Below are 24,982 nucleotides of genomic sequence, written 5' to 3' on the forward strand. Positions count from 1 at the left end.
ATGTTCCTGATTATGTTACGTCTTTGCAAAAAAGAATTCTGTTTACAATCATGAAAGTATAAAGACTCCCTAAGTCCAGGAGGAAGAGGCATTCCAAAGGCATAATTTAAAAGCATATACCTCCGTTGTTTCAGCAAGGACTCTGTTAACATTGGGGACACCAACTGAGATATGAGCAGCTATCTGAATCAATAATCAGGAGTAAGAATTACAAAACATGCCTAGAATTGAATACAAGGCAAAACCTTCATCCATACAATGATCTTTGCCACATAAGCGAGCAAGAACCTGAGAATAGCCCGGATTCTGTAAAGGGGCCAATCCCCACCTTGGGAGAGTGTAAGTTGTCCTAGCAGCTACCAGAATTTGAGGGAATATTTAGGCCGATGGCAGACAAAAAACACCTCCAAGAGAAATGCAGTTGTAAAGTGTGTTACCATGTGATTTCTCTGGGTCTATTTCTAAATAGAGAAATTTTTTTCTTACCATTTTATGAGTATAAAAAATTTTCTCAATTAAACCAAAGACTGCCTGTGGCCAGAATCATGACCATGGAATCATTCTTTTATACATACTCATATTATTTTATATCTTTATTTTTTTTCCCTGGTAATGTTTTTATTTTGACAGGAAAATGAATAAACCATACTATAATTAATTATTACAAAATTCAACCATTTATTTGCTAATTTTTTTTTTAAGTGTCTTTGCCTTTAGGACAGGTGCACCAGCTATTGACTACTCATCACTCCCAGCCCTCAAAAACAAGATGCTATTCAAGGTGCTCTGAAGGAATGGCCATGGTTGGGCTGTGGGAGTGATGGGAACTTGGCACACAGTTGAAGACAATCAACATCATACAACAAAACTGCAGCAAATGAGCTGCTGTAATATGTCACCTTCTGGTTTGTACACTAATTACTTGGTTCGCAGAAAAAAACCTATGTGCTGGATAATTTCCTCTTCCTGTGCCATGGGCTATTTCTATTCTGAAGTCTGGCTGGGTTCTTTGTCATCTTTATAATGCTACTGCACTCCTTTTTTGCCCTCTGCTTAGCACTTTGACAAGTGTGTGAAATTCGGCTACGCTAAGGTCACTTAATCTCCTTTAATTACCAAATGGCTTCTTATTCAGATCGTGATCAACCCAGAAACTCAGTCAAAAAAAAAAAAAAAAAAAAAAAAAAAAAAGGCAGCATGTAGGCACATGATCTAAATCTAGATAAGTCCTAATAATATGTATTAGAGGTCCTACCTGAATCAAACCAGCAGGACAACTGCAGTAATAATCAGAAGCATGTGTAGAAAAAAGGGCAAAAAAGAGAAAAGAAATGAAAAGCTAGCAAAAAAGAAATAGTTGAGGGCTAACAAGTAGACACCTCACTCAAGAACAGCAGAACTTCCAATAACTGTCATGTTCTAATTAACACTGGGAATTACCACCTGACTTGAAAAGATCTTGTACAGACTGAAATTTCTGCCCCAAAATGGAAGCAACAGATTATGCAGCCAAAAGCCTGACTGCACACATCTCCAGAGGTAAAACTGAAAATAACCTTCCTTATTGAGGCAGACAAAGAAAGAGCTTTTTCCTATGGTCCATCCAAGATCTGGGACACAATGGGGTCATACTGACACACTATTGCCCTTAAGAAAAAAATAGGGAAGGTATCTATGGCTGGATGAAAGCATTCATGTTTTCCTTGTAATACACAACAGCCATCAAATGAAAATGGCTGGGAAGGGAAGTGAGGAAGTTCAAAATTACTCTTTTGAGTAGAATAAATCTCGTCTGTTTTGTTGTAGGAAAAAACTCTAAAGCTCTCAATTGAAAAGAGCTCAGAAATTTTCTACTAAAATTATGAACTACAGTCTTCTTCAATTACAAGACACTTAAAAACAGTAAGGCTTGATTCCAATTTGTAATTTGAGGGGAGACAAAAATCCACTTTATTAAGAAAAACCTCTCTGATTTCCTTTTTATCCCTTTTAAATGGAATACACTGAAAATGAGTATCTATGAGAAAAAATTCCTGAGAAGTACTGCTACTTCAGAAATACCCGAAGGAATTCCTAGCAGATGACAGCAAAGAAAAAAATTGTTCCTTAACCAATTTAATAATTCTAAGAATTTCCAGTGGGAGTTTGCCTTGAAGATGTTGTCAAAAGAGAAAATCTTTACAAGATGGCAATATACAGATCAAATTCCAGAATGCAAAAGGCTTCTTGATAAAAATGGAAGTTGCAGAGGAAAAGACTATACCATTACCTGAACAAAAATCTATTCGAAAATTAAATTCGTTACAGCATTAACTAAAAATAAAAATCTAAAAATATACTAGGGGAAGATAGGAAACATAAATGGACACAGAAAGGAGTAACTACATCAAAACATGTACTAAGACTGATAACCTACCTGAAATTTCAACCACTCTAAGACTCCTGGAAAAACTCTAGAATGTGACAATTTGAGCAGCATGAAGTGCATTAAGAGGAAAAGACATATCTAAAATTATTCTATTTACTTTTATCTGACTACTCATCCACTGAAGTCATAAAATACCCAAAATGGTATTCTGGTTTTGTATTTCTAAAAATATTTTTCTACAATGAAATTCAGACTTATCAAAAATATACTGAAAAATTCACAATGAATTTTAAAAATTACTTAACCATACAGAAAAAAGATATACCTAGCTATGATGCATGGAAATTGTCAAGCATTCCTGATTACACTAAATTTTTTTCCTGTATTGAGAGATACAGAAGTGGATCATGTGGAAGTACTAACTGATTACACTTTGCAAACACTGGGGAAGGGGAGAGGTAAATAACTAACCAGTCTAACCATGGGTCTCAAAGTACAGTGCCTGGTACTGATACATGGAAATGGCTGGCTATGCTGTATTATATGTTCTTATTTTAATCTACTAAATCAGAGTACCATACAACCATAAATTTATTATGGAAATTACTCCAATAAAAATAATTGGAGGAATAATCACATCCATGATTATTGCCAATTGTCACAGAGGTGATACATGACTGAGTAAGTAGAGATAAGATCAAGACAATTTTGCATTCAAGATATAAAACAAAATCATGATGCTGTAGATCATGTGTTGGCCCTATTTTCTATTCACCAAATACTGCACATTATAATCACTGTATTTGAAAAACAAGACATGTAAAGATACTCCTTCCTCAAAAGTGCATTTAAACAATGCTAATACCAAACCATACAGTGGGAAGTATGATGTGAGAAAAAATTATGTCTTAAATATAGGCAACTAAGGTATGAAATAAAAACAAACAAACAAAGGAAGTGGAGATGTGATACAGAATTAGACAGCCAGAAGACTTTAAGAAGCAATAACAAGTAAATGTTTGAAACAATACCTTCCAGAACTATGCATATGCAACACAGCCGAGTAGTTCAAATCTGCTTTTCTCATACCTGAAAGATTTCCATCTGTTTCATCTGTTGGAAGACTGGCAACACTGGTAGAATCCATTCCTTGCTGGAGGTCCACGATTTTCCTTCGTAGTTGTTCTATGTCACTCTCTTTACTATCCAGCTGCATCTGGAGCTCATTCCTGTATGTAGATTCTTCTGCTAGTTGCTGTATTTATATACACACTGTGTTACCAAAAACATGGCAGCCAAGTATTTTCAAAACAAAACTCCTATCTATATCTACACCTATATCTATATATTTATATATATATATATATATACACATACAAATATACATACACACACATATGTGTGTGTGTGTATGTGTATATAGATATATATATATATATATATATATATATATATATTCCACAGTATGATAAAAAATTAAATTATTTTACCGCTTGCATTTCATTTAGCTCCTTTTGGTATTTCACAACCATCTGATTGAATTTCTCTTTTTCTTGATTAAGTTCTAATTGGAGCTTTCGGTTTTCCTTCTCCTTCTTCCTCAAATCTTGCATGTTAGCTTTCTTTCTGTCTATTTTAAAATCTTTCCGATTCATTATCTCAGCCAGTTTGTTGACAGCCTGTTAAGAAAAAGGAGAACCAGTAAGAAAAATTACATATGCAGCATGTTTCATAAAAAACTTCTCAGTTCCTCTAGTTACAGGATCTGATAAAAAAAATCTCCTCACCAACACAAATGGCCTGTACTCACAACTGAAGTAATATTGAAAAGTATACAGCATCAAAACTTATTCTTTCAAATGTAAATTTAACAATGCATACTGTAAATCATGGTTAATATAAACTTGATTTCAAAGGAACTAAGAGTTAGTTCACAAAAGCAAAAAACCTGAAATACTTCTATTAATGCAAAGTAATAATTGCTATTAAATTGCATAAAAACTTGTACCTGTGTCTTCAGAGTTCTTTCAGTGTTTATGCTCTTCTCATATTGCATTCTAATATTACTGATTTCCTCCTCTTTTTTCATTTTGTAATCTGTGAAAATAATATTCAAATAATAATATTATCTTTTTTCATTTTGTAATCTGTGAAAATAATATTCAAAATACCTCAAATAATTTTGAGGTATTTTAGTACAAGGTAATTATTTTTAAACTTAATTTCTTCTATAAGTGCATATTTTTTTTCCATTCTGTTTTCCTGTTGCTTCCCTTTCGAGCAAAATACAATTTGCAAAGACAAAAATTAACACTACTGCAATGACAGAAAATGACCAGAAGTATATATCAGAAAGGCACAAAGATGAAATACTAAAGCTAACATCAAGCCCAAAATAATAGGGAAGATAAATAGCAATGTCTTCTTCCACTTCTCATTTCTTCACATATACTTCAAATTCAGGCATGCTTCAGAACAGATCAATTAAAACTCCAAACATGACATACCTTCTTCTTGTTTCCTAAATTTTTCACTGATTTCTGTATTTTCTTTTGTTATTAAATCAACATCTTTCGTTAAAGTGTTATTAGTTTCTTCCAGCTACATGAAAAGAAACACATTTTAGAATAAAGAATTTTACATAAATTCTAAAAATATCTATAATACTATTATTTTAAATACCCTTAATTCTATAACAACCATTTACTTAGAACACCTTCTGCCTATATGAACTTGTAAAAAATGATACTATTCTTGTGCTGTTTTGATTTACTAGAAGGCTCAAAATACACCTGTCCCAGAAAAAAAAAAATTATCACTGCAGAACTGACAACACCGTCAAACACTGTCATATGGAATCAAAAATCAACTTAAGCAAAGTTAGATTGTCAGTTATGGAACATGGCAATTTTAATTTGTTGTACTTTGGAAAAACTAATATACAGAGGCTCGATACCATGAATCCAGACAGAAAAGTAGCTGACAGATGCTAGAACTCCAGCATTAAACCTAGAGTAGATACAAGGCATTTACTGCTAATCATGAAAATCAGGATTAAAATAAAACTAAATTTGGACTAAGACAAAGCAGACATAGGTAAATATGAACTGAGCTTGCAAAAAAAAAGAAAGAAGTTGGAAAGGAAAACCACAACAACTTTGAATATGTGACCATATTCACATATTCATATTCTGCCACAAACCGGATCACTTCACAAATATATATGAAAAAAAAAACATAACTGTATTCCTAAATAAAGGTTTTGTTTGAAGCCTATACAAATAACTGTGTATGAAGCTGTCTGATAAAATTATCAGAAACTTGAAACCAAAAATATATTGGCCATGAGATATTCCTTTGATGCCACAGACATAGTCTTCTAAATGCTGCTTAAGAAATAGCGGTAGTCTGTAAATCTCAAGCTTAAAAAAGCAAATTCATGAAACAAACACTATTTGCACTATCTTTTCACAGAGATGCAATATCCATGGTAGCACTAACAGAAAGCTTTGAGCAACTGAGCCAAGCTCAGTTACACCTAGAACTTTACACCCCCAGGATTTTTAAGAAAACATGCACAGCTGTTTTATTTTTTCTAAATGCAAGAAAACAATGATAAAATAACTATGCTACATATGGTTGTTTGAAACTTCTCAGTTAAAGACATTTATCAAGCTCACACTAACATCCAAAAGCTATGCTACAAAGCGTCTTCAAAAATTACATTTTGGGGCTTAGGTTGTGGAACTTGAGGCTCTCAAGCGGCTTTTAAAAAAAATACTAAGTTACGTTGCAATAAGAGTCTCTAATACACAGCTCCACAAATTTACAAGATTTAAATAATACACTTGGCAATGACAAGAACTAAATACAAAAGGCTTAATATCGGAATTATAGACATTCACTTGATTTTCATTCTGGCTTCATCTCAGATTAATGAATTTTGTTTTTTAGGGAGGCCACATGATGAAATTTAAAGGTTCCAAGTGAGCCCAAAACCTAAGATACCTAATTAGTTATCACTTATGATCACAACAGGACTTCATTAATTAAAACCATGAATTTTGGTTTCTGGCTGGAAGAGATGTATATGGGTATAACAGTTAATTTACCCTTCTTATGATGATGTCCTTATCAGTCAATTCTTGTCTATGCCTTGATGCAGCTTTTTTACTCTCCTGGTTCAGTTCATAATACTGCTCTTCAGCGAGTGCCCGTGCCAACCGTTCCGACTCGGCTTTGGTTTCAGCTAAATCCAACTGGGTGGCGAGTGTTTCTCTGTAAAAAGGACATTAAGATTTCTTTTTCCTACGTAAAACATTCCAAATTTTCAGGAAAACTATCAAACCCAAATTATACTGCTCAGTTAATGGTCATCATCTTAGTTTCTTAAAAAAAGCAAGAGTTACAAAACTGCATTCTGTACACTTGTATCCTTTGATGGTCCACACAAGCTACAGCAGCAAGCTTACTGTGATTTTTATTAACATTTCAATCATCCATGAAACACCAAGATGTATTCTCCTGCCTTCAAGGAACAGAAAATAAAACTATATGTAAAGAGTGGTCCATCAAAAGATACTTAACCCACATTTGCCAATTATCACAATTCCCTTAGTTATATCCAAGTGAGAAATGTTTAGGATGACCATAAGATTGCAGAGACTAGCGAGGGAATAGAATACAAAGCATCTATAAAAAGAAGTAAGAAAAGAAATAAATAACCCCAAGAAGAATGAGGGAATTCTTGCCCACCTTCTCCTCCCTCCCCATTTCTTTGTTGGCTACCGCTCATGAACAACTTTGCAGAGGCACATGTATTTTCTACCTACACCATATTTATTAGCACATCTTTTCTTTCTCCCTTTCTTAGCCAAACTGCTGTACAAAATTAACACTGTACATAACCTCTGCCCTTCAGACTGCTTTCCAATGTTGATGATCAGGCAGAACAAGTGACACAGACTTTAGAAGAAACCGTACTTCATGCATAAGGCTACAGTCTCCTTCTTCAGAACATGAAATAAATTAAGAAATTGGAAAAACAAGCTTAAAATTTTTTTCTTATTTGATAGCTTAGAAAATAGTACATAACAATTAATAGCTAGTTTAGCTGGAATCAGAAGCATACTAAATTTCAAAGACTTTGTCACCTTTTTCTCAAATTATTTTACTGAATATAGAAATACATTAAGTAATTATCAGGATAATAGAGTCAAATTTTAAAAGCTGGTGAGATGATAACCACAAATTCAAATGTTTTTCAAAGTTTTTGAATCTTACTAAATTTTCAGAGAAGTCTTTGTTCTTCATATTCAAATATGAATACCCATATTTGGCTTTGTGAGTCTCTATAGGTAACATTCTATGTATTTGCCATGGAACACTTTTGAGAACTTTTTCTAAAGGAATTGAAGCATCCTAGATCTGATTCAAAGTATACATGAGTGAGACAGTATTACAAGGAAAAACTTAAGTGTATGTTTGAAACACAATGGGCATACTTTTCATTTTGTAACTCCTGCATTTTTCTTTGTGTTTCTTTATTCCTTTCATCAATTTCCTCTTTCAGCTCCTTAACCTGAGTTTTGTAAAGTGTCTGTAAAAGAAAGCATAAAAAAAAAAAATCATTATTCAAATTCCATACTGAAATTCCTCCTTGTTTTCAGACTTAGTTTGAATTTGTCAAACGCCAACACATGCCAATACTGTCATTAGTGAAATTTCCTCCTTCCTTCCTCTCCCAGATGTTTCTTTACTGTTTCTCTTGGATAGGGAACTGATATGACCAAATCAGTTTTCAATTTTCTAGTGTGTTTTCCTACATAGCTGCACAAATATAGGTGCTGCAAAAGAGACAAAAGGCACTATGACACAGTAGAACAGGTCTCCCAGACACAACAGGACAAAACTGCACCTTGAAGCATCACTTTTCTCAAAAGGTTCATCCAACAAGCCTAACACCATTCTGTGCTTTCACCTGTTGCATTCTCTTTGTGTCCATGCACCTTTTCTCTTATAATCTTAAGTTTTTTCTGTACAAACTTAGTAAGTGATTCAGCTGAGGTCTGATTTATGTAAATTATTTACTGCTGTGAATTACTTCTGGGTTTTATTACTATATTGTTGTTATTACCATCACCTGTAATTCTGAAAGTTAAAATTTTATTTTCTACAGTAAACTGTTTTTACTAAATATTCAGACTGAATTATGAATGTCTTATTTAAACTACAAATTAGTGAAAAAAGAAGAAACTGAGAAACACAACTTTCTGCATCTTTTTATTAGCAGTTATGTCATGGAGAAATGCAGAAAAAGCCCCTGTAACAGATAATGAAATGATATTCATATGCAGTTTAGTAAACAAAATTTTTATTGCCTTTCCCAGGAAAAACTAAATTTAAAAGTATTTCCCAAAGTGAAATTAGTCTCTCCATATTCACAAATGTATTTAAAGTTCAGGTGTTACAGAGAATTTTATCCTATTGTTTCTTTTCACAGAGACAAAACAGACCAGACTACATCTATGAAATACATATTTTGGCTACCTGGAGTACCCAGTAAGGTTCTTCAGAGATTCAGGTGCAGAGAAGGTAGCTTTTTAGAATAAGGAATACATGCAGAATGCTACTGAGTCTATGGTTCTTAAATGTGTGTATGGTAGATCAATAGCATGAGCTATTTTTCAGTAAGTTTGGAGATTTTCAACACTCTACAAAGTTTGCAATTGTATCAGAAAAATAACTGCTTTCCAACCTCAGGATAGGAACAATTCTGATGATTAATTTAGGTAAGAGTTACTCAATGTAATGTCAGTTTTGACAAATAACAAAACAACATTTTAGATACACCATCTAATGTTGTATCTAAATGTTGTATCTCTAATATTTTGTTCCTTGTTTGTATTTCAAGCAGGATTTTCTGAATTGCTGATTTTTGTGAGACTTTTACTTACATTAAAACAATTTTAGTTTCAACTATTTACTGTTAAATGATTTTATATCAAAATTCCTTACACCCAATTCCTTAGAAGTCTTACCGAAAAATACTGCTCAGCTTCAAGCTGATCCTGAAGCTCACGCATCTGACCTTCATTTCCTCTGTACTGTCTTTGAAGGAATTTAAAAAAAAGGGAAACATTTAGAAGTCAGCTACAAACAAAAGACAATTTCTAACCAGAACAGCACTCTACAATGATCTTCCATTTGCATACACATTACTTCACAAAGAGCAACAGTTTGCTGTATCCTGGAATTCTGATTTAATACAGTTCTTATTCTAAAACAATGATCCTTTCAGTATGTAATTCAGAAGACAAGAAGTACTCTAAATGGAAAAACAGTAAGCCAGCTGAAAGAATATATGATAGAAGTCTAATTAATGAAAAAAGTCTTCATTGTAAGATAAAGAAACATTAAGAAAATTAATCAGGCAATGAAAGGGAACTACTGACTCCCATGTACTACAAGTCCTATATGATTTAGTAAGTAGCATCAGAGTTAATCCATAAAAAAGTAATTCAAATAAAAGAGGAATATATACATACATACATACATATATATATATATATATATATACACACACACATACACACACATGTATATATGTGTGTGTGCTGTTCTGAATTGTAGCTCATAACAAAAATATTCAAACACTGAAGGCTACATAGAAATCATAACGTGCAGCTACACAGGAATCATAACATGCAGCTAAAAATACTCTTCCAGTTTAGGAAAAAATGCCTATGGCTCCAGAGAACTTTATTCACTAGCAGGAACGGGAAAAATACTACATGTATAATTAAGCAAATTTTTCCATTTTACTTCAGGTTTTTACTTACTTTGCAAGTTGAGCCAACTCAAACTCCAGTAATCTCTTTGCTTCCAACAAGGTATTGATTTCCTGTTTCAACTGCTTCTCAGAACCCTTCAAGTTATCAGATTCAAAAGCTTGTGCCTTTAATTCATTCTGTGCCATTATTCGTTTATTCGTCTCTTGTTCTAGCTTAAGTGTCAGATTCCTTACCTAAATGAGAAATATTTCAATTTAGGAGCCTTTGCTAAATAACCAATTGCATGTGGCTGAAGAGGCTTCACATATGGATTATTTTATATTAAACACCACTGACTAAATGCTACACTGTGAACCATATGTCAAAGTATTCCTGAATCCCTAAACACTTCATTGTAATAATCTCACACAAAGCTGCTGCCCTTAGAACCTATGGCTATGATACTTCAGGATGATAAAGTTTTCCCATTTTTAGTTTATTTCAAAGTCCCTGATTTAACTAATCTGAAAGACAACAAGTGAAGGAACCTAAATTGTCTCCAAACCTCTCCATGGATTTCAGATCTGAAAAATCTGTCACCCTAGAAAAAAAAATGCAGCTTATCAAGTATATAAAAACTAATTTACATGAATTGTGAATCCTAAGAAAGGTGTTATAAACTTCATTCCCATTGTCCTGTAAAGAACAAGGACGAAGCTATTATTCTTAGTACCTAGTTTTCACACTCAATATTCTAATTGCATTTCCTTGAACAAAAGGAAAGAATGCAAACTAGACAACACAAACTCAGACCCGTAAATCATCCACATCAATAAGACTGCACAATCAAATTCACAAGCAAATGTTTTCTTTAGAAAAAGAGAAAACACAAAAAAGTGTTATATTGAATTGAAGTTCAAATATGGAAGACATGCTAGAGTTATGAAACAAGCAGAAATTACCTAAACCTACTTATGCCAAAAACTATCCTCAATTCTGCTGAGAGTTGTATTATATAAGGAGCTCAGTATAAGTTAATTTAATTTTCTCTTTCTCAGTTCAACTCTAATTTCTCATTTATATAGAAAATTTTTAGTGATGAACCTTTTACTTACTTCATCTTCCAGTCTCTCCTTTTGCTGAAGAAGATGTTCCAGTTTCTGCTGGGATTGCTTCAGGTCAAAGTCCAACATGGAACATTGTTTTTCAGCTTGAACTATTCTATTTTCTGCCTTTTCTCTTGCTGCCCGTTCTTCCCTTATCTTTTTTTCCATTTCTAAAAAAGATTAGGGAAAGAAAAATAACAAAAATTATTACATAGCATCTGCAAGCATGCTTTTGTAAAAACAGTTATAAATCTCCTAATACTTTTCAGACCTTTTTGTTCAGCTATCTAAGCTTTTCTGCTGTTTGATGAAAGAAAAAAGATCCTGGCATTATGACAGGGAACACTAAAAAATATAAATAATTCCAATCTGCATTCAAAGCATTGGAATATTATCATGACAACTGAAAGATAAATAGTGAAAGAAAAATACAGCACAAATTCTTGAAGTAATCATTTTGATGTAAGGCAAAGTTTCACTTGCATGAATGGATAGTAGCAAAAGAAAAAAATCTACCATTATTGTTAACTCTAAAAACCACATTTAGGTACTGATGACCTTCACAGGAAAACCTGACATATTCAATTACAAAATCAAGACACACCTTTGATTCATGGATATACATCTATAAAAGAAACTTCTCACTTCACTTCAGACAAGCCTAATACAACACTGGTATTTTTAATGCAGTTACACAGGAATGAATGCTCTACACATCTCTCTTGATAATGCATTCTTTCAATTCTGTTTAGCATTAGACAGAGTTCCAAGATTCAATAGCATTTTAGAAGCCAAGGAAGGCTTTGAAGTAAGGTATGCAAAACATTAATAAAAATTGTATTGTTTCTTAAATAGCATGTTAGGGAAAATAATTTAAAATCTGTAATTTTAATGTTTTAGGATTTTAATACACATTTTCTTTATAGCAGAGATCAAGCACTTGTGGCAAGAGTACTACGGTGTAACACAATGTATACTGAAATATCATAATCAGAACATGTTTTATTACATATTTACCTGAAACTTGCAGGAAACACTTACCACACATCGCAACTGATCTTGCCTCCTCTATTGACTGGTGTTTGTCAGTTAACCGCGCTTTTGTCACTTTGTGCTCATTCACTTCCTGTTCTAACCGGTCTTGTAAGGATTTCAGTTTGTAGTTCAAATCTATCTCTAAATTATTCTTTTCCTAAAGATAAGGAAAGAGTGATCAGATTTCTATAATACCTGAGGAATCGCATTTTTATTCCCTTTTTTATTATTAAATTTCTGTTATCAAGAGATTATCAGTGTTATATTCCATGCTTAGCAAAGAGCAGTAACCGACCAAAACTGTACTCAATGCTCTGGAAAAAATTTCATTAACTTTTTTCAGTAGTCTACAAATTTGCAAGAAAATGGAAACTTCTCTATTTGTATAATCAGCAGTCACCTAAACTGGAAACATACAACTAACGAATAGACATCCTAGAGCACAGAGGAATCTGCATTACTGTTACCTGGATGGATTTGGATTATTTCATTGCTAGGATTGACAGGCATTAACAGTAATTCACTAAATAAGCCCTTGACATGTGCTCTGAGAGACAAGCACTGGCCTTTGAATGGCTGCTTCACATAACAACAAATTAGAATTGCTTGCCCCCTTCCCTCACAGGCTGTCAGATCTCTGGTTTATTCACAGAGACCACACAGCACACCAAGTCTTTACCTGACCTCACCAGACAGAGTTAACTCTGCAGTCTGTCTGGAGAAAGGGTGCAGGATTTCCTCTTACTGTTAACTTGTTTTTCCATCATATGGAAGGGATCAGAAATGTTAGAGGAACATTCAGAAGGAAGGACGGAAGGACAGAAAAAAATTCCACACCGAAGTTGATTAAAAAGCCTGCCTAGCACTGATCCAGTCAAATTAAAATCCAGTAAAGATAAAAAACAAAACAAAACAAACAGATTTTTAAAAAGTTCATAGATTTTCAGAAGCAAGACTTTGCAGTTATAGTTAGGCAGGCAGAAAAAAATTCCTTGCTACTGGCAGTAGGATTGGATCCTTGAAACAGTGATAATAAATGACAAACACAATTTTGTGTTTGCACAATGCTACAAAAGTAAGAACTACCTGAGGACTTGAAGACAACAATAACATTTGAAAATATAGTCAAAAGCTGACAAAGAGCATCAGCCTCAACATCATTTCACCATACCTTTTCTGAATGATTAAGCATATCCTGTGCTTGTTTTCTTTCTGCTTCCACTCTTTCAAGATTGTTTTTAATGTTTTTTACTTCTTCTTGTAAAGCTGTAATCCGAACTGCCACAAAAAATTAAATATCACTCAATATTAGTTACTTTACTTAGATCAATTTTGCAACTTAGATCAGTCTTTGCAACTTTTACTGATTTCTGAGCCCATAAAATATTTCAAATACTTCAAATTTTTCAGGCATGCAAAGGCCATATATTGTAGAGCAAACTGACTTTTTTAGACATTCCTTATGCACGTCATCAGTAACAATTCACAAAAACTAATCATGCAAAAATGGTTCCTGCCTTCAATCACTTCCATTATCTAACATCCAGAATTTCTTTCATTAACCCAGGTTCTGCTAGGCTACAGAACAAGCACCTATAAGTGATGCTAACTTCCTTTATGGGTAGATAAGGCACATTACACAGAAAGTCAGTTTCAAACGGATTTTTGGGTACTAACACAACATGTATTCACTTAAGTGTGACTCAGACCATCGGGAAGTCAGGCACTGAAACAGGGCTCCCCATGGAAGGTGGGAATCACCACCCCGAAAGTGTTCAAAAGATGTGTAAATATGGCACTTGGGCATGTGGTTTAGTGACAGATTTGGCAGTTCTGGGTTAATAGCTGGCCTCAATGATCTTAGAGGTCTTTTCCAAACAAAACCATCCTATGATTTTAAGCACTATGACATGGAAAACGTAACTACTCCTTAAACCCCACAGCATCTACCCTTGGGTGGCATAAGAGTTTATATGAAATACTAAGTAGAATAACATGGTTTGGAAGGGACCTCTGAAAACCATCTAGTCCAATCTCCCTGTCACATGCTGGGACACATCTCACTAGACCCTGTTGCTCAAAGCCCTATGCAACCTAGCCTGAAACACTTCCAGGGACAAGGCAACAAATGTTTCTCTGGGCAACCTGTCCCAGGGTCTCACCACCCTTATTATAAAAAGTTTCTTCCCATATCTAATGTAAATCTACTCTCCTTCAATTTAAAACCATTGCTCCTTGTGCTGTCACTACAGACCTTGGTAAAAAGTCTCTGTCTTATATGCTCCCATTCAGTAGGGAAAGTAGAGTCCCCATTAAAAGCCTCATGGAAACTCAATACTGCAGACAGATGGTTCAAAATGGCAAGTTAAGAGTCAGGGTCCATTAGCACAGACACAGCCATGAACTAATGCATCTGAATAGTTTCTAGTTTGGAAGAATCAATACAAATAGTAGAAAGTTTCAAGCATCCTGAAAAAAAGGATTCTGCATCTGCATCCCTTATTGAGCTCTTAACCTTGCTTGTAAAAGTAATGTAGTACCAACATTAAAAAAAACAAATGCAATTTAACAAAAAAATAGCCTTCTCTACACATGAAAGAAGAGCAAGTCCAGGACATACCAACTTGGCTAATGCACAAGGCAGTAAGACAGTGTTGCATCTTCTCTAGCACTGTATCAGCTCTTCCAATTTTTGCACCACTGGACTCAGACTTTTAGTCAGTGCAGCTCCAGACTCATGATCAGTGTCTGACACTCTTTGATTTTGATATTCTCTCCCTCTCCCAAGAGCTGCCCAATATGATCAGGAAGCCAGATCAAATCTTCAGAAACTGTTGAGTCACACTTTGTTTGCAGGTTGTCTCTCCCTCCCACTACCAAACTCTACTTCACTTAAGTAGAGTTATCACAACTTTTTTTGGTAAAGTATAAATTCAGAATAATTACCCTGTAGTTCTCCAATCATTTCAGATCCATGACTTCTATCCCTTCGTTCTGACTCCAAAGCTGCTTGTAGTTGGTAATAATCTTTCTCCACCTGCAGTTTTGTGCTTTCCAGAACTCTGCATCTTTCCTGCAGTTCTCTATTCAGTGATTCTACCTGACTTAATGACTTGCTCATTTCTGTGTTGCCCTTTCTCAGTCTTGCAGCTGTGTCAGATTCTGTCCTCAGCAAATCATTTGCTTCTTCTAGCTGTTAAAATAAACCAGACAAAGATTCTCAAATATAAAGATTATAGAGCCAGTTTTGCTACATTTGAATGCTCAAATCCAAGAAATAATTAAGACAAGGAGCACAAACAACATACTTGTTTTTGTAGCTGTGTTATCTTCTCATTTGAAATTTGTGAATGCTGGCTGATTTTTTTCAAGTCTTCCATCTGATCTTTTAGTGTGGACACTAAAGAGAAATTGCACCATTAATACAGCATACTATAAAAACCTTAGGGTTTTATTCTTGTTTTTTTTACACAAACATGCTCCAAAATACTGTTTTACATTGACAGGTTTTTGTTGACTTTTTGCTTCTTATATATTTTTTTTAGTCACATTTTGTGCTTGCAGACCAACAACACAGCAGAGTGCTGCAGTGCACAGAATTTGAAAATAAGAACAAAAAAAATTGAGTTCAAATAAAAATGAACTCTAAATCCGTTCATTTTTGAACATCATTCATTTCATCTGATCTTTTTCATTATCTGAAAAGATCCCTTTTCAAACCTTAAAGTTGCACAGCACTTAAGATACCATGACACTAAATTATTTCCCAAAACACATCATATACATCCTCAGTGTCAACGTTTGGACAATATTGCATACCTTCATTTTCCACATTACGCCTTTTTTCATTCTCTTGTTCAAATTTTCTTTGGTACTCATTTATCTTATGTTGTAATACCATCTTTTCCTTTTCAATCTGAGACACTGCTGTTTCCAAGTTCTTCCTTTGATTACCCTAAAATTCAAAGAATTGGTATTTTATGCTTACATTTTAAGGAATGATCGCTAAACCAGCTACATGATCTCTGCAACTAATTGGAAATTGATGCATTGTTTCAAATGAACGAATTTCTGGCTTCCTTGGAAAGGTTTTAAGAAAAGAGATCTTTTTTAACTACTACATGACAAATTTATACAATTACTAGGAACATTGTTGTTAGTACAATTATATCTAAAGTAACTACTAAAATTATTATCAAGAGACAAGAGAAGGACTCAATAGAAAATTATCTGCATTTTTGTAGTAATTGACTTTGATAAACTCCAGAAAACTTGCAACAAGCAAGACTAAGTAAAATATTTATCAGAGTAAACAGAAATCAGCATGACTAACAGAAAGAAAGTTTTTGAAAATGTGTACAAATCAAAATGTGATCTCCCAATTTTATGTAGTGAAACATGATCGTTAGGTCTCAAACTTGAATACAGAACAATTTTTGTTAGTCACAGAAAAAGTATTTTAGAATCATGAAAGTACAATTCCTAACTCCACTCTTTACCCAATTAAGGCATCTTCAGGGGAAAAAAATATTACCTCTTCATCCAGTTCTTTCATAATCTTGTCTAGCTTTATGTTTGAAGATCTAAAAATAAAACAAGATCATTTAACAGATACATTATACATACTGTTTTTCTAGTGAAATGATTTGTGACCATGACTAAAGTGAACATTAACATTTCAACTAATGCTATTTTGTAATGAACATTTAAAGCTGAGGAATCAATCAATCATTGCAAATAATTTGCAAAATAGATCATTAAGTATTTATGAGCTTAGTTATAGATAAAATATATGAAACTTCAGGTGCCACATTTTATCCCTTAATCTGCAAAAAACAGTGTATGTACACAACACGATATCCTTAAGATTAGAATACCCTGGTAAGCTGCTAAAACTTCCTCTAGTTATGACCTCCAAATATCTAAAACAGCTCATTAATTCCACAGCAGGCAGCTCCCTACTACAGATAAAGGTATATGAATTATATTATTTGAAAGTCTCTCTGTTATGTCTCAATGTATTAGAAGACTGAACTACAGAGAGTGTGGCAAAGCACACAGTAAAATATCATTTAACTGGCAATAACACTGACACATCCATTGCATTCCTGCAGGCAACCATCCCTCTTCAAAGAGCCAACAAAGAGGACCCAGACAAGGCAGCCTGGCAGGCACAAAAAGAGGCAGTTACAATAGTCAGGGACTGACTGCAGACTACTAACTCTGCAGTGAACGGCATGACATACCAGAAGACACAACTGTGCTCTGACAACTTCAGTAGTACTGCAGGAAGACTGCTACTGAATACCCTTCAAGAATGTAAGTCCTGCTTGTGGAGAGCAATCAGCATGTGCCAACAGTGAGCTTGTGTTTAAGTAAGCAACAGTGTCACACAACCTAAATTCCCACTAGACCATTTTAGTTACCAGTTTACACCTAAGGAGCTTGTACAGCTACACACTATGGTTCTAATTCACAAGTCTAAATTCTTCCTGCATCATATACCTGGTGCTGCCTCCTGGGATTATTTAATTCTTCAGGAAAAGACTTCAAAAGGAGAAGCTAACTGAAGGGGAATTTAGTTTGCATGACTCTCAGTAAAAATGTCTGATTACCAGAACAGGAGAATCTCAACTGTTTGTTGGTGTGACTGCAAGAAAAATGCCAATTCTCACATAGCTGCTACTTTAGCATGGTAGAAACAGAACTTCAGAAAGCAAATTGCTGTTCTTATATGTCACCCATAGAAAAAAAAAGTGGTTTTCTATTTAGAAAACACCTAATTAATTTTAATAATCCAATATATGCCATATATACAGAATTTCACATTTTCAAAAAAAAAATCAGCATGGTGAGCATGTACCTCAGTCCAATAAAACATCTGAGTACAGAGAGATCAGGTAAACTGAAAGACCTAAGTGTTCAGAAAGAACCTGTATTACATGGTTGTCAATGAAAAAAAAATTCTTTATACACACACTCAAGAAAATTTTAGAATTACTTAAATCTGTGCCTGGAACTCCCTTGGAGAACTACAACACCATTCTTAGTGTTATCCTGGTAATCCCTAAAGCAGTACCACAGAAGTGAAGTGTTAGATACACTTAAATTATGTAAACAATTGAAGTTCAAAGTCTCACCTGCACTTTTGTTCCATTTCATCTTTCAACTGCATTTCATTATGTAGCTGTTCTTCTAATTCATAGATCATCTTCTGCATATTTTCCAGCTTTAAATATATATATGTACATGAAAGAACATGCATTAAATTTAGAAACTTTTAAAAGTATTTCATAATATTCAGTTCTGCTTATATTTCTTGCTTATAGGAAAGCTTACTTTCTTATATCAAAGTAAGACTTTTTACCTTATTAAAATGTGATGTATGTCCCTTCCTCTCTGCCCCCCCACAATTTGATTACAAAAAGTGAGACAGTTTTTTCATTTGTATGCACATGAAATTTTAGGCATCTTCAAAATTCACAGGCCTAAGCTAAATCAAATCCTCCTTGTTTACCAGATCTTCAGTACCTGACTAAAGATACTACTGCAAAAATACAAGAAAGCACTTCAGTAAGTTTGAAAATTTCTTCTAACATGAGCCACCACCTGTATTTTGCAATCCATCTTCAAGCTCACAACAAATTCAGGAAGCAGAACCAGGCCAGTCAGTTATTGGCAAAGGGGAGAAAGTGCTCTCACCATCTCTTTAGTTAGAGCTCATTTTTACAGCTAGAACTGTACCAAGGTTTGAAAGATAGTAACGAACTTCAGATGTTAATATGGCACATTACTGCATAGCATGTACTGTTTGCCAGCAGGATAAACTCAGAAATTCATTCCTTTCATGTAGTCTCAAAGTATCTACCACCACCTATTGAATATCTAGGCACAATAATCCCATTCCAACATCAAAATCCTCGCTTAACATGATGATGTCAGCCTTGAAGGAGCTCATCAAGTCAACCTCATGTTGATTCATTATAAACCTTTCCACTGATAATTGCAAAGATTTCAGCCTATTTAATTTTTATACATTTCCATCAATGCTGTTGGAACTGCATAGAGAAGTACTAGATTCCTAATCTAGACTCTCTTCAAAGCAATGTATTCAAGTGATGCTTTGCTGTTTCCTGTTTTAACTCCAAAATCTCAAAAAACATCCAAAAATTAGACATTTCAGCACTTAAAGGAGAAGCTCTGGAAAACAAATCACTGATGTGACACAGAACATAACACTATGTGGATCAGACAATGCTTGTAGTTAAAAACCAGGGATGACTTTGAGGACAAAGGAAAGACCAGTACACAACACATTGATCTCCTTGATATGAACCACTGAGAAATAAAGCAAGACTATTTAAAGGCTCTCACTGAAAAAAGAAAGGACCACAGCAAATGCCCCAAAAAGAGGATAACAAAGGTTCAATGTGATTGCTCTTCCATTTCCTTTTACTCATGTTATAGCCCTTCCAGACAGGGTGCACAGAGGAACTAAATGGGAGAGATGAGAAACAGGTCTAAAAAGACATCTGGCAACGGAGGCATTTCTGTACTGACTCCGACTAGCTTGGAGTGCTATCACATCCTCTTGCGTTTCTGTCTCTGCATGTTCTCACATCAGGCTGTACCCCAGGGGACCCATCAGAGCTTGCAGAGCAGTCTAATTATATCAGTAGAGACAACAGGCTTCCGGGCAAAGTTCTGCACAATCTGCTATCAATAGACTAAAGAATACCTCAAGAAAATCCTGAGTTACAATTAACTCAGTATAAAAGCACGCCTTTAAGCTTTAGTTTGCTCTTGGTTTCCATTTTGAGTAGGAAGCAGGGGAAGAAAGGACTGAAGAAAAGCGTGTCTGCAACAGAGAAATAAAGAAACATCCCTCTGGAACCGTAATACTTTTTTTCTTTTTTCTGACTCACTACAGCATAGTGAGTCTGGTTCTGTACCCTGAGCAATGAAGAAAACCTAAGATCCAGTGCAAATGAATCTGTTCATCTCCTTTTTCTTAAAATCTAGACTGTTTACAGGTGGTTACAGCAGCACTATACCAAAGTAAGCAATCAGATCTTCAAAGAGGTTTGATATTCAGTAAAAGGATATAGAATTCTATTTTTGTACAACATCATGGCCTAATTCTGTTAAGTTTCACACACTTCCAAAACAATTAGTTTCTTGGAAATTTGTGGCACTCATGTCTTTCCACAAAGACATTCAAAACCAGATATCAAAATGCAGAGAGACCAGGTAGCATGTTGTGTTATTTCCAGAACTAATTCATTTGCTAACCATGTGTCAACATTGCCATTTTCATGGCAGCATGTAAAGAAAGAAAACTGCTGAGAAAGAACTGTGGGGGAAACATACCTTGTAATAAAGACTTAATACTGATTTAAACCTTCCTACATCACTCAAATTCTTCCAGACCTTGACCTCCCAAAACTGCTAAACTCACAAGACATTCGAATATGTCTGACAATATGGACAGGACTATTGAGGATTCCTCAGCTACACACTGGGTAGTATTCCACTGAGTATACCAAGTCCATTCAGTAACTCTCTTCAAAGTCAGCCAAAAGCCAGCACACAGTTTTAAGTACTTTCAAATATTGGAAAGTCTGGCTTTCTTTTTAAATTTTACTGTATGAACAGTCAAACATTTAGAAGGAAAAGAAAGTATATCAAACACATCAATATACATTAAAAAAATCAAGGTATTTCAATGATTAAATTCACTCGCCCAGTAAAGGACATAATCAGTTCCCCTGTTCTGCACAAATTTTCTCTGGGTAGTGCCATGTGTCATTAAACCTTTTTAATGCTCTAAGTTTAAGAGGAAAGAGAACACAGATCAGTATATTTTCTACTCTCAACAGAAAACAGAATAAAATACTAACACAGTAAATCATAGTCAAAGCCAAGATTTATTTTAAAGTTAATTATCAATTAATGGTCAATTTTTGACCATGTTTTCTTCTGGAAAGGATGTAATTTGTAAAATATCAAACAGGGATGTTTGAGACTTGGTTGAGTGCTTGGATTCTGTGTAAAGTTTGATTTACATCAGAACTTACACAGAATCCAAGCACTCAACCAAGTCTCAAACACTTTAGCATATCTTCCTGGAAACCTAGGACTGCCAAGATGTTTGGGAATAAGTAACTGAAAGAATTCCTGAGCATTTCTTGCGAGGTGAACTGCTCTAGAAATGCAGATCATCAGTGCCCCAACTCCCAACAGCTTGTGGGGAAGGCCTGTGAAGGAGCAGAATGCCCATTGTCTTCCACCTTCCACTGAGTTCACTGGAAGTCCAGACTCCACAGTTGCCACAAAGCTACCCAGGATCAATGAGGCACTCTAGAAACACTGCACACGTACTTTGATATTTCTAAAGATAAAAATTGTGAATCCTTTTCCACAAAAAATTTTGGCTATTGTACTCAATTCAGGAAAAACAATGTTATATTAAGAAGTGAAATTCTGCTTTTCCATTAACTTTATTAGGGAGGCCATACTAAAGAGCTAAAAATCATGCATTGATTTCACTGACCCCAAATACTAAGATAATTTGAGACATTTCTGACCCAAACAGTTTATGGCATATATGCAGTATATATTTATACATGCAGCAGACTCTTTATTAGGATACAATAAAGATGAAGACATACCACACTTTTGTCCACACTGGAGCCTGTTCTGTTGTCATTGGAATTTTCTGCAGGGACACCTAAATACCTGCAAAACATTTTTAAAGTTATATTTGAGGAGTTGTTTAAAGGCAAGATTATTTTAAAAAGATTAAGATAATGCAGACATCCTAAAATATAACTCCCAGATTTATTGCTCCAAAATGTGAATAATCAAACAGCAACATAATCAGATTTAAGCACATTTAATTGCAAAATTCAATTTATTGAAAGGTTAAAGTACAAAGCTGCAATAGAAGGCCTCCAGAAAAAAAGGATTTCTGCCAAATACAATACAACCACTTTTCTTTCTTTTAATAACCATTAAAAAAAATCTTTGCTTTCCTTAGTTACAACACTCTCATTGGCTTCTATCCCATAAATATTTACTCAGGCACTTATGCAGCAAGTAGCAGTAATGAAGCAAAGTCTGCAGAGATTGTGTAACTTTCAACAAAGTCACTAAGAGTTCTACACACAAAAAGTTTGCCCTGAAGCCAGTGTTCTTATTTTATGTAAATGTTTTCTAAAACTACCATTAATTTCTAGTTGCGAAGATTCTGGAGAGTTAGGTAAATAAATACAAATTACTGTTTTCAAATTCTTTTGGTATTTGATGTGATATTCTTGGCCTGATAACTGATCTAAAGAGACATAAAGCATCTATTAAGTGCGTCAGATTATGTGAGAAATAACACTCCAACACATGAACTGAGAAAAACGGACTCATCCTTTTCATTTCATGTGGATACTTCCAGATATAAAAAAATCTCTCCATAAGATCAAGGAGAGTAAAATCAAAGGCATCTCCAAACCATGGTGAAATTAAGCATCAATCTGGCTTTCAGACAATCAAATGACAAAGTGGAAATGAAACAGTTTCCAATGGAAACAAGCTTGCTGTTTGGAGTACAAGAAGCCACCCTATTTTGCACACCAGGGTTGTTGAGCAGTAAGAATGTGATACTTAGACAGGCACAGCACCAGCTCCATCAAATCTAGAAGAGAGCTCCCAAGCCAGACAGGGCTACAAAGTGTTCTCAGCTGGTATTCCAAAATCTGTGTTAACATGTCCAGATACGGACTTATTTTTCTTTTAATGCTTGAACTATATCAAGTAAAAAAAGAAAACAAAAGCTAGGATTACAGGTTTAACAAGCATGAATAGTCATTTCAGGTTTTTCAAGACAATCACACCAGTAGAATATTACAGGACAAAATTCAGGTCTAGGCCAGCATCATAGTTCTAGTAAGCCTACAAAGTCACGATAGTAGCAGAGAGCAGCAATACTCTTCAATGACAGCAAGAACACAGGCACTTAGCTCTCTAAATTCCTGATATTGTCCCCCAAAATGGAAGGAAGAAATTCTGTTATTAACATGCTCCTAATAGGCTACTTCTTGACAATATATTCCAAAATATTCCTGCAAGGCAAAAATGGAAACTTTCCAAAGTTATAGACTAAAGTGAGAACAATAAGTGAAACTCTTGAACTGCTGAACTCGCCCAAAGTGTATGGAAAGCCTACAAGTCCTTCTACACCTTACCATGGCAAAAAGTAACAACAAATCCAACTCTTTGCAGAGATGGAAAGAATTTCACCACAGGCTTGGAAAAGTGTTTCGTCTTCCACGCAAGGACAAAAACCAGATTTATTTCCTTCAAGATTTTCCTATCCAGAAATGCTATTAAAACAGTCTCTCTCTGACAGTTCTACTAGAAGTTTTAGCCCATTTTAAGCCTGACACCACAATTAAAAGCACCTTTCCAAGTATTAAAAAGTTATTGAGATTTTTGAATGTAGATGTAGCTATCCATAGGGCCTACAATAATAATGACTGTTGAAAGCATTAATCAACACAGTTTAAACTGATGTAATTTAAAAGTCTTTTAAGCAATAGTGAAAGCCATAAAACATCACGATCTCACTCTGTCAGTGGACGTGTACTTAAAAAAAAAAATTATGAAGCAGAAAGCAGGCAAGTAGGAAATATTTCTTGTAAGCCAAGGTTTAATTTACCACACACTAAAACACTGATGGAAAGTATGGAAACTTCAGATTCAGCTCAGGGACAGTAATATGCAGTAAAACAAATGGACTTTCAAACCTTGATTCATGACTACACACAATTCAGTGCTCTGCAGGCAGCTCTGCCTGGTAGTGGCAACAGTGGATTTTCTTGCTTAGCTTCTGCAGCATCACTTCTGCAGCATCTTCTCAATGCAGAATAGGACACTCAACAACACAATGGAATATTTTAAGGTAATGATGTCTAGCAGTAATTTATCATTGTTAAACTATTAAAAGAGTGTAATTTTTAGTATTCTGAATGATTAATAAGTATCTGAATAGATTTAAACCTAGATATTGGTTGGTAAGAGTCAGAAACAGTGGCAACAAAGAATACAGCATTAATTTGCTTTCTGCACACATACCGACGGTTGCTGTAATATGTAAATCCTACAAAAGGAAGCTGGTTGCCCACAAATGCTTTTGGTATGGGAAATGTTTCTTCCTCTCCTTTGTCTTCTTCCAGATCATCAAAATTACTAGTGTCAATGTCACTACTTAGGTCAGGCACAACTGGTGCTACAGCTAGAAAAAAATGGAAAATAATATGATAACAATCAGTACATAACTCAAGCCACTAAGAAAATTTTGCTTGGTACAGAGTAAATGAAACTTTAAACTCCTTTAAACGAAATACACCACTCCTTTTGCTAACATGATACATAGGGAAGCCAGACCACCATTTCTGAGAAAAGCAATATACTTACTGTCTCTGAGAGTTTCCCAAGCCCATTGATCATTTTTGAAGAAAAGGTGCCTTTTAATTTCTTCTACACCATTTCGTCCTAGCCTCACTTCCCTGTTGAAGAGTGTTTTGGTTAAACACATGAGATTCCATAAATTATTCTGAAGGAAAGACTCATTTTAAAGCATAATTTAACAACAGAGACAATAAAATACCTCTCAAGCTGCGGTAAAATGTACATATAACTCAAATGTT

The 24,982-nt window shown here is 34.6% G+C and overlaps 1 protein-coding gene across 1 annotated transcript in view; it reads right to left on the minus strand.

The window, feature by feature from the left end:
- ROCK1 (Rho associated coiled-coil containing protein kinase 1) overlaps positions 1 to 24,982 on the minus strand; it is an 83,327-nt gene that overhangs the window by 15,303 nt on the left and 43,042 nt on the right. The window contains exons 9-27 of the mRNA XM_009102432.4: positions 24,750 to 24,841; positions 24,408 to 24,567; positions 21,953 to 22,019; positions 18,422 to 18,510; positions 16,816 to 16,864; positions 16,101 to 16,236; positions 15,590 to 15,681; positions 15,228 to 15,474; positions 13,453 to 13,559; positions 12,288 to 12,438; positions 11,256 to 11,416; positions 10,210 to 10,394; positions 9,409 to 9,478; positions 7,873 to 7,967; positions 6,481 to 6,646; positions 4,876 to 4,969; positions 4,377 to 4,465; positions 3,859 to 4,047; positions 3,458 to 3,623 (exon numbers count right to left, since the gene is read on the minus strand). Coding sequence (XP_009100680.1) covers positions 3,458 to 3,623; positions 3,859 to 4,047; positions 4,377 to 4,465; positions 4,876 to 4,969; positions 6,481 to 6,646; positions 7,873 to 7,967; positions 9,409 to 9,478; positions 10,210 to 10,394; positions 11,256 to 11,416; positions 12,288 to 12,438; positions 13,453 to 13,559; positions 15,228 to 15,474; positions 15,590 to 15,681; positions 16,101 to 16,236; positions 16,816 to 16,864; positions 18,422 to 18,510; positions 21,953 to 22,019; positions 24,408 to 24,567; positions 24,750 to 24,841 — 2,405 coding nt within the window. The remainder of the gene's footprint in view (positions 1 to 3,457; positions 3,624 to 3,858; positions 4,048 to 4,376; positions 4,466 to 4,875; positions 4,970 to 6,480; positions 6,647 to 7,872; positions 7,968 to 9,408; positions 9,479 to 10,209; positions 10,395 to 11,255; positions 11,417 to 12,287; positions 12,439 to 13,452; positions 13,560 to 15,227; positions 15,475 to 15,589; positions 15,682 to 16,100; positions 16,237 to 16,815; positions 16,865 to 18,421; positions 18,511 to 21,952; positions 22,020 to 24,407; positions 24,568 to 24,749; positions 24,842 to 24,982) is intronic.

Source organism: Serinus canaria, chromosome 2 (assembly GCF_022539315.1).
Source record: "Serinus canaria isolate serCan28SL12 chromosome 2, serCan2020, whole genome shotgun sequence".
Taxonomy (NCBI): Eukaryota; Metazoa; Chordata; class Aves; order Passeriformes; family Fringillidae; genus Serinus; species Serinus canaria.